The following is a 10,173-nucleotide window of genomic DNA, read 5'->3' as shown; positions in this document are numbered from 1 at the left end:
TACAAGCCCAAGTCTGAGAGACAGAAGAGGACTACAGACACAGGAGAAGATGCTGACTGGAGGACCGGACTCTGTGATAAGATACAGAAGATGCAGCGCTTCTTTGGGTTGCCGCCAAGTGGAGAGCTGACCAATGAGACTCTGGCAGTGATGAAGAGGCCACGCTGCGGTCTGTCAGATGTGGAGCGATTTGGGGAGACAATTCGCTGGAAGAAGAGAACCCTCAGCTACAGGTAAGAGAATGCAGCTGGTGTTATTTTTACTGACAAGCAACCATCAGGCTAAATAACAGTGGTTTTCAAGCACACCATTCAGCTAAATGCTAATGCAAGCATGGCCACATGAACACAATAACAATGTTCACCATTTCCACTAAACACAAATTACGGCTGAAGCCTGAAGAAGTGTCAATATTTTAGCAGGTATTTGGTCAATGAAAAAAAAAAGTATTGGATGCATTCAAATGTTGACCATATGATGGCAACTTGGTGGTGATAAATGTGTACACCGGAGGCCTGTACTACGAAGCTGGTTCAACCTAACCTGGATATGTTTGAGTTAGCCGGTTGGCCCAATCCAAAACATACGCGCTCTCGCTAAGCTGTACTACGACGCTGGTTATCAAGTGGATCGCTCAAGCCAGCCGTGTCCTATCTAGTTAGGTGCGCGTTCACATGAAAGGGGTGGTATTTGGAGCATTCGACCAATAACAAACATGGACAAGCGTACTGACAGCGCAGCGTCATACTTCCTGAATGAAAAGTGAACTTTAATATTAGTCAAATATGAAGAAGTTAAACTTTAAACATCCATGACTTAAACACTTTATCCAGGATAAAAGCCACATAGCTGCACCTGCAAGGTGAATACAGCTGGTAAAAGAAAAAGTGTTTGAATGCGTACATTAACAGGTTTATGATATGCCCCGTCCAAGACACGATCTGACTTTAATTACATTTGACTCGAGTGTTTAATGTGTTGCTTAAAATAATACTTCTGCATACAGTATGTGACACTGTGAGTGTTGCACGGCCAGATACGGCTCAAGAAGCTGACTCAAATAAGGAAATATATGATACATTATGATGTGATATGATATGAATGATAATGGGACACATCGACGTCTGCACTCACAGTGCCGCGGACTGTACTTAATGTTACTCTGATCCGGTTACTTATGTCGTGGCAGATATTTAAGTAAGCTTTCTTAACGCTAATGTTATAATAGTCAGATTGCTCTGAAGATGGGAGGGGATATTCTATTCATTTTCACGTTCACACAGTCAGTTGATTTTTGCCGGCCGTCTTTCCTGCAACGGCAGTTTTTCTGTATTTCCTCTATCCTGTAATATGACTTGATAGCTTTAAACTCCGCACACGGAGCTCTGATTGGTCAGCAGGCGGTGCTTTCACTGAGTTGATCTCTTAGCCTGCAACCTAACCTCCTCCCGAGGAGGTTAGCCGCTCAGCATAAGTTACCATGGAGATCTAGCCCGCTAAAAAGAGAACCAGCGTCGTAGGACCGGAAAGCCAGAATTTTCCCTGAAGTCAGCCGGCTAAGCGAAAATCCGGCTTCGTAGTACAGGCCTCTGGTTGCATGGCAATCCATCCAAGTTGTCGGCATTTCACTTAAAACCATTGTGAACCTGACAAACCTGAGGTAAAGGAAAAAGCAGGGAGAACCACCATATTCAGTAGGATGTATCCTCAGGAGAACATGAAGTCTGACAAAAACTAGCAATCCATCCAAGCATTGCTGAGATATTTCAGAGTGGGGACTGGTTGACCAACAAATGGACATTGCCATCCATGGAGCCATGCATGACAAAAGAATAACACTGTAACAGATGGAAACTAAATTAAAAAGACAAATAGCACTAAATATGCAGATTAGTAAAGAATAATTAAATTAGGTAGTTGTAAAATCATATCTTCTCTCCTCAGGATCGCTGGCTACAACCTTCCCTTCTCAACCTCAAAGGTTCAGAAAGTCTTCAGGGCGGCGTGGAAGCTCTGGTCCAACGCTGCAGCGATGAAATTTCGCAAGCGGAACAGGAAAGAGGCTGATATCGTCGTCTCATTCCACAATGGAGGTTAGTTTTAAAGAGAGACATGGCATCAGCAAGTGTATCAGTTCATTGCATTGTTTGTTGCAGATCATGAAGATGGCTCACCTTTTGATGGCACAGGAGGAATCCTGGCGCATGCCTTCCTGCCTGGGGTTGGTATTGGTGGAGACGTACACTTTGATGCAGAGGAAGACTGGAGTCTAAATTCTACGGGTACAGCACCAGAGTTGGAACTCTCACACAAAATACATTATGTTGACTTAAGGACTGGTTGGACATTTTACTCTCACTGACATTTATATAACTATTAAGTGTAACTTTACGACCTTTGTGTTGTGACGTTCCTGCTCCAGGTTTCAACCTTTTTGCTGTAGCAGTCCATGAATTTGGCCATGCGCTTGGCCTGCCCCACTCTGATGATCCCGGAGCGATCATGTACCCATCATACAATTTTGCCCCCAATAATGAAATTCGGCTCTCCTTCCGCGACGTCACAGATGTCCAACACCTGTATGGTGAGTTCAGCTGGATTGTAAAAAAGAAAAAGCCTAATTTCACTGCTTTGAGGCCTAAATATTGCTGGTACTTCTCTATTGCGGACAAATTGTAAAGAAGGGTAAATATATATCAGATAGAGTGTGCATATGAAATTATAACATGTGCTTTAATAACATGCACCAAAGAAGTAGAAACACACGATGAGTCTTATGTAATCAAACTGTATTTTGTTCCAGATAATATTTCAATGTTTTTGTTTCCAAAGTTTACAGTGGTGTTGAAAGCTAAAAACCACAACATCCTGTTTTTTATGTTTCATCATCAGTCTTTAGAAATGTCTTCAATAACAGTAAATCTTGAAATAATGGTTAGTGTCAACGCTTCATTTCACATTCTTAGATTTTCTCTGCTGTCATATTCTGACTGTATTGTTTCCTTTTTTTATGCATAGCTGAGCAGTTTTTTCACAGTCTAAAAGTGACTTATAAACTCATAAATACATCAGACACTAGCATTATAGCGTCATTGCATAATGGTTACATCACGTTATCATATGCAATTTATTACATAAGACAGATTTCATATGAAAGCTTGCATATACACTTTTTGCGATTGAGCTCACAACAGCCACTCGGGAAGAATGACATCTTGATGGGGCAGCTTTAACTGGCTTCTGTCAAGGTTTTGCTATATGAAATATTTGATTATTCTTTCATTCTTTCTTGAAATTGATTATTTGCAGATGATACAGTACATCATTCTGAATTAGTATTCTTGCATATAACTTTTTACTTGTATTAATAGTTAAGTTAGTGACAGACCCAGCGTAGGAGGTCTGATCTTGGTCTGGCCTGACTCTGGCCCGATCAGCACACTAACTGTTGCTGTCGTTACACAAGTTAGACCCAGCGCTCCCACTGGGGTTTGCACTGGCTGAATTTGAGTTGATACAGGCACTGGTCTATCTCCGAAGCACCCCCCATTCTCCTCACAGCTGAGCAGTCTCAGTTGCAGGGAGAGAGGGACTGCATGGCGTGCTAGCAAGATCATCGTATCTCATCATTGGTCTAATAAACAGTACATTTATTAAATTCAATTCTCCATATCAATATTTTCCAAGCTCATATAGCTGTCATATTTTGCTAAGAGGTACAACAAACACCAACGTGTAAAAAAGATTGTGATATGGTTGTTTGAGTTGAATAATGTTATTTGAAGACGCTTGATGCTAACGTAGACAAATCGCTAGCTAGCTTACTTATCAAAAAATACTGTTTAGAGTTCACTTAAAGTCATAGACTCTTTGGGATCTGACTGATAGACTAAATTGACTAGCTTGTTGGTGTATTACAGTGTAACGGTGTTGATTTAAGTCAACACATAAATGTTATAGCGCAAACAGTGGTGATTCTAGAGTCTGTGGGGGCCCTAGGCAAACATTCACTGGGGGCCCCTCGAACCAGCTTTTCATCACCACGCACAGCCGACAGCCCCCCCCCCCCCCCCCGGAGCGGAGCGGAGCAGCACAAGTGAAATGATGAGCTTTTGACGGCGCGCTATGCATGCGGACCCCTTGAGGGGGTTACCCGACATGTCGTTGCAGTAAATTAAAGGGCGTTTCATGTTGTCGTTGCTGTGGACCTTCTTAATCTACCTTCTTTGGGGGCCCCCTTCTGGTCCGGGGCCCCAAGCAGTTGCCTGCCTTGCCTGTTCGCAAGGTGCGCCCCTGAGCGCAAAGCAAAAGTGTATATCTAAAGATTGCTTTCAACTAGCCAAGAGTGATTACTAACTTTACCTAACTTATGTTTATAACAATAATTTTCTGATAGTTACACCAAGAACATTTTATTAAATAGGAAAAAAAAGCTGGATACATTTTTAAGACCAGGGTCTTATTTGTAAGGATAAGAATGTACCTAAACTGTTTATTTCTGTTTCCAACAGGTATCAGTCCAAAATTTGCTTCACTGTTCTCAAAAAGACCGCCTCCAAGAACACCTGACAAATGTGATCCACATCTGTCCTTTGACGCTGTTACAGAGTTACAACAGGAGGTCATATTTTTCAAAGATAGGTATGTAAAGGTCCCTGTCAAAGTATGTTGACATCATAAACATAAAGGGTGACAGAGGGACCTGTTTTTTACCTGGTACCTTGTATTTTCAGATTTATGTGGCGCAGACATCCTCAGTTTGATGACACAAGAATCACCCTGATTGGCAGTCTTTGGTCAGACAGTGTACCCAACTACTTGGATGCTGTCTATGAGAACATGGAGAGGAGTGTTAATGTGTTTTTCAAAGGTTAAATAAAGTTTCCTGGGCACTTTGATTGACTTTTTTAATCAAAAAAACATGTATATCAATGTGTAGTGGATATAAATATACTGTATCTTTCAATGTGAAACATCAGTTTTTTGTTTCAGGTCATCAATACTGGGTAATGAGGCAACTAAAACTTGAGGAGGGATTCCCAAGAAACATCTCAGACTTGGGCTTCCCCTCCAGAATCAAATCTGTAGATGCCGCTCTTCACTTCCGACTAGGCAGCTACACTATATTCTTCACTGGCCATGAGTGTTGGAGGTATTAAATATCCCACAGTTTCCCAACTATAACTATAACTACAGTTTCGCAACTATAATTACTGTGTATACACTTGTGTAAATCATTTTTGAATGGTGCAGGGTTATCAGTAATTTGGTTAAAAATGATGTGTGATAATATTGAAGAAAAGCAGATTCGCAGTCTGTGTGGAAGGAGCTTTTAAGTTATTGGTGACTTTGATCAGACTGAAATCTGTTTTCAGTAAATATCAAGTACAATTTTGCAACCAGAAATTGCTTTTGAAAAAAATCACAAGGTCCATGACCAAATAAATGTAATGTGCTTAATGGTTCATTTACCATAATCATAATCCCACATTTATTTACTTGGGTTTTAAGCTAATTAGTCATGGTAAGTTTGCTCATGTCAGACACAGGAGGCACTGTGGTTTACTCTGCAACATTCAATCAAATCAAATCAAGTTTTATTTATAAAGCACATTTAAAAGCGATTTTTGGTCGAGCCAAAGTGCTGTACATGTAATAAAAACACATTACTACAATCACAATAAAAGACAATAAATTACAACAGATATATATATTTTTTAAAACACAGGGAAAAGTCAGGAGTCGCGCTAACTAGAAGGCCAGAGAGAAGAAGTGTGTTTTTAGTGTAGATTTAAAAACCCCTAGGGTCTGGGCCGACCTCACATGGAGGGGCAGAGTGTTCCAGAGCCTGGGGCCAGCTGCTGCGAAGGCTCGGTGACCTCGGGTTTTAAGCCTGGTCTTGGGCACTACCAGCAGCAGCTGGTCAGCAGACCTTAAAGCTCTGGCTGGGGTGTAGCGCTGGAACAGTTCAGCTATATAGGCCGGAGCCAGCCCATTTAGTGCTTTAAAAACAAATAAAAGGATTTTAAAATCAATTCTGAACCGAACTGGAAGCCAGTTTAGTGAGGCCAGAATAGGGGTGATGTGGTCACGCTTTTTGTGGCTAGTCAGCAAATGTGCAGCTGCGTTTTGGACTAGCTGCAGGCGTTTAATTGAGGCCTGGTCCATACCCACATACAGAGCGTTGCAATAGTCCAGTCTTGAGGTAACAAAGGCGTTAATAACCCTTTCTAAGTCATTAAAAGATCAATACGACTTGGTTATGGCCAATAGTCTTATTTAAAAAAAGCAGGATTTGAATACGGTGCTGACCTGCTTGTCGAATTTAAAAGTGCTAGTGAAGGTCACTCCAAGGTTCATGACAGCGGGGAGGATGTTTTTATTGAGAGAGCCCAGAATATCAACCGGAGAGGCTGGAGGTTGGGGTCCAAAAAAGATGACCTCGGTCTTGCTCTCGTTGAGGTTGAGAAAGTTTTTGCTCAGCCAGGATTTTATCTCTGTTAAGCAGTCCATCAACTGCTGTAGTGAGTGTTTGACATTTGCTTTGAGAGGCAGATATATCTGTACATCGTCGGCGTAGCAGTGGAAGGGAATATTGTGTTTAGTTAGAATTGAACCTAGGGGCAGTATGTACAGTAGAAAAAGGATGGGGCCCAGAATCGAGCCTTGGGGAACCCCACAGGTAAGAGGGGCTTTGGCAGAGGAGAAGGCACCTAGCTGCACTGAGAAGCTACGGTCTGTCAGGTAGGACCTGAACCATGCAAGGGCAGAGCCTGTGATGCCAGCGGACTGTTCAAGCCGTGACAGCAGGATGCTATGGTCCACAGTGTCAAAGGCAGCTGTCAGGTCTAACAGCACCAAGACAGCTGGGCTACCTGAGTCGGCGGCTAGGAGCAGATCATTAAAAACTCTTAAAAGGGCTGTTTCAGTGCTGTGCATGGGTTTGAAGCCAGACTGAAACTTTTCATGGATTCCATGCATGGTTAAAAAAGACTGCAGCTGGGCGTAGACTACTCGCTCCAGGGCTTTTGATAAAAAAGGTAGCTGGGAGATGGGCCTAAAATTTGCGAGAATGGAGGGGTCGATATTTTTCTTTTTAAGTAGTGGCTTAACCACGGCATGTTTGAAGGCAGCTGGGACACATCCTGAGCTAAGAGAGGTGTTTATAAGTAATAAAATACTTGCACCAACTGATTCTAAAACATCTCTGAGAAGGCGAGAGGGAATGCTGTCTGAGGTGCAGTTTGTCGGCCGCAGGTGCTTGACTACATCCGAGAGAGAAGAGAGGGATACAGGCTCAAAGTGGTCGAGGACAGCAGGGCACAGAAAAGGAGCAGGATCTGGGGTAGCACTAGTGTGGGCTAGCCTAAGAGCAGATACTTTTTCAATAAAAAATGTAAGAAACTTATCACAGAGAGTAGTCGATGGGACAATAGAAGAAACATCACAGGGATAGAATGATCGAGTTGAGGACATTAAAAAGAACCTGAGGTTTATGGCTGTTTTTGGAGATGAACAGAGAAATGTGCTCTGTTTTGGCTGCTTTGACTGCCGTCTGGTAGTCAGAAAGGCAAGCACGAAGGATTTCTAGGGAGACATGGAGTTTATCCTTTTTCCATTTTCTCTCTGCACGCCTGCAAGCGCGTCTGAGAGCACGAGTACAGTCATTGAGCCACGGCTCTGAGAGAACTTTGGTGCGTCTAAGCGTAAAAGGAGCAACAGAATCCAGTATTAGGGTACATGTCGAGTCAAACATGGAGATAAGCTCATCAGCATTAAAAGCACAGTTCACATCTAATTTACAGATCGGAGAAGCATTAAAAACATCAGAAAACTGTGAGGCAGTCAAGGGGTTAATCGAACGCAGACGACGCGCAGGGGCACGTGATTCGACTCCTGCAGAAGGGATGTAGGTTGTAAACAGAACCGGTAAATGGTCTGAGATACGCGTTGCTGCACATATTTCATCCACAGATACAGACAGTCCAAACGATAATACTAAGTCCAAAGTGTGTCCTTTTTCGTGTGTTGGGCCAGCCACGGACTGAACGAGACCAAAAGAATCAAGGAGATTTAAAAAGTCCCTAACCAGAGGTTTGGACTCGCAACACACATGGACATTGAAGTCTCCGGAGATCAAAACACGATCATATTTCACCATGATCCCGGACAGAAAGTCAGAAATGTAATTTATGAAATCCTTATTGCACTTTGGCGGACGATACACGACTGCGCAGAGTATCGGCGAAGCCGGGTTCAGTTCAAAAAGCTGCAACTCAAAGCTAGCATAGTTACAGGGTGAAGCAATCGGCATTGGAGGCTAGCTCTAAACACTGATGCTATGCCCCCACCATGGCCGGTGGTACGGGGGGAGCTGAAGAATGTACAGTCAGGAGGAAGAAGTTCAGAGAACGGTGTATACTCGCCAGCGTGGACCCAGGTCTCCGTCAGAAACATAAAATCCAGTTCACAATTCAACATTGTAACCTGCTAGCACTAAAATGTGGAGACAATGCTGTACAACGTCATCTTTGTGAACTTTATATATAGGTACAATGAGCAGCAGAAGACGATGGAGGGATTACCGACACTTATAGAGCACCAGTGGCCGGGGATTCCAACTCCCATAGATGCAGCTGTCTTCTTAGAGGGTAGTTACAACACCTTCTTATTCAATCTGTTTCCAATTTAACATGGACAACATTGGGGAGTTTTCGACATGTGATACATGATTTTGTGTCACAAAAAGTATCGAGTCAATAAAGTGAGCAAGATTTTTTGCAAGGAATGGGACTGATAGGCACCTCTGTTTGCAGAAAAAGAAGATATATTGAAAGTAGTGGATCAAATCTTAGAATTAATTCTGCAAACCAACATAAATATGCTTATTCTTAGGATGTGTGATTTCTCTTATTTTGTTGAAGTTAACAGTGTGACTGCAGACCAAACTCTAAATCTGAAGGAAACAGGCATGAATAATTTTCTCTGATTCAGAGGAGACTAAGTTCCTCCTGTCCACATTTCTTAAAAAACAATTGGTGTGTGAGTGTGTGTTATTATTATATGAAAATATTTCACATAACTGTATTAGATTAGATGAAAGCAATAATATTAAGTTTAAAGGTTCAACTTATATTATTGCTTTTAACTAACCTAATACAGTTATGTGATTTTTTTTATATATTACATTTAATTAAAGTCAACGTTTCAGTGTTTTCAGTGTACATAACTTTATTTGTGGAAACCACAGGCTGATATGCTGCATTCAGAAATATTTGTACAGATGCTGGTGCCATGTACTTCAAGCACTATAGGCAAAAAAATTGACATGTAACAATAACTAGTTTCATTCCCCAACAGGACATGTGCACTTCTTCAAAGGAAACGTCCACTACAAATTTGACCCTAACTCCAAATATGTGACCACCAGCCCTGCCAAGGACATGCTGGACTGCAAGAACAATGACGACAATGAAATACTGAAAAAGAGGAGATGATTGAATTTGTATTTGCTGTGTGTGAAAACACCAGTGTTACAAAACATTTATAATCAGCAATAACCACAATGTACCTAATACCAAATAGGGAAGTGATGGATGATTCAAGGAAGTGGTTAGAAGTATTACAGTACCTCATCGTGTTACACGGGTTAGTAATAATGTAATTTGTATCAAAGTATACTTTTCTTGTGTTGTGTTTCATTTTATTGTTGATATTATTATTGTATTGCTGCAACTGGATGCCTTTGTTTTTATGTTATACTCCATATGTGATGGATGATACATTTATTTTAAAGATACACCACAAATCATTAAATGTTTTCTGCGTTTCTACCTTCTGCTTCATTGTGACATGTTTTTTTTGCAACCTTTTCATTCTCTCTAAATGTGACTTCCTATACTGGTGTTGATCGATTTGCCTGAGAAATGTTATGTTTCATCATCAGTCTTTAGAAATGTCTTCAATAACAGTAAATCTTGAAATAATGGTTAGTGTCAACGCTTCATTTCACAACCAACTTCTCACAGTCTTAGATTTTCTCTGCTGTCATATTCTGACTGTATTGTTTCCTTTTTTTATGCATAGCTGAGCAGTTTTTTCACAGTCTAAAAGTGACTTATAAACTCATAAATACATCAGACACTAGCATTATAGCGTCATTGCATAATGGTT

At 41.4% G+C, this 10,173-nt stretch overlaps 1 protein-coding gene across 1 annotated transcript; it reads left to right on the top strand.

Moving 5' to 3' along the window:
• Positions 1-84: 84 nt before the first annotated feature.
• On the top strand, positions 85-9,497 carry LOC117499389 (collagenase 3). Its single transcript, XM_034151744.1, has 9 exons — positions 85-233; positions 1,945-2,093; positions 2,157-2,282; positions 2,423-2,584; positions 4,512-4,641; positions 4,734-4,870; positions 4,993-5,152; positions 8,551-8,651; positions 9,361-9,497. The coding sequence occupies exons 1-9, from the start codon at positions 91-93 to the stop codon at positions 9,495-9,497; spliced, it is 1,245 nt and encodes a 414-aa protein (XP_034007635.1). The 5' UTR covers positions 85-90.
• The last annotated feature ends 676 nt before the right edge of the window (positions 9,498-10,173 follow it).

The sequence above is a fragment of the Trematomus bernacchii genome, unplaced genomic scaffold, assembly GCF_902827165.1.
Source record: "Trematomus bernacchii unplaced genomic scaffold, fTreBer1.1, whole genome shotgun sequence".
NCBI classification, from domain to species: Eukaryota; Metazoa; Chordata; class Actinopteri; order Perciformes; family Nototheniidae; genus Trematomus; species Trematomus bernacchii.
Note: the sequence above shows the minus strand (reverse complement) of the source record. Positions and strands in the feature narration are given on the sequence as shown.

What these genes read in the sequence shown, in the direction of transcription:
- LOC117499389 (XM_034151744.1), top strand. Translation starts at nt 91, where the DNA reads ATGCAGCGCTTCTTTGGGTTGCCGCCAAGTGGAGAGCTGACCAATGAG. An exon ending in AAGAGAACCCTCAGCTACAG is followed by an intron (nt 234 to 1,944) that starts GTAAGAGAATGC and finishes TTCTCTCCTCAG; the next exon opens with GATCGCTGGCTACAACCTTC. An exon ending in TGCAGCTGTCTTCTTAGAGG is followed by an intron (nt 8,652 to 9,360) that starts GTAGTTACAACA and finishes ATTCCCCAACAG; the next exon opens with GACATGTGCACTTCTTCAAA.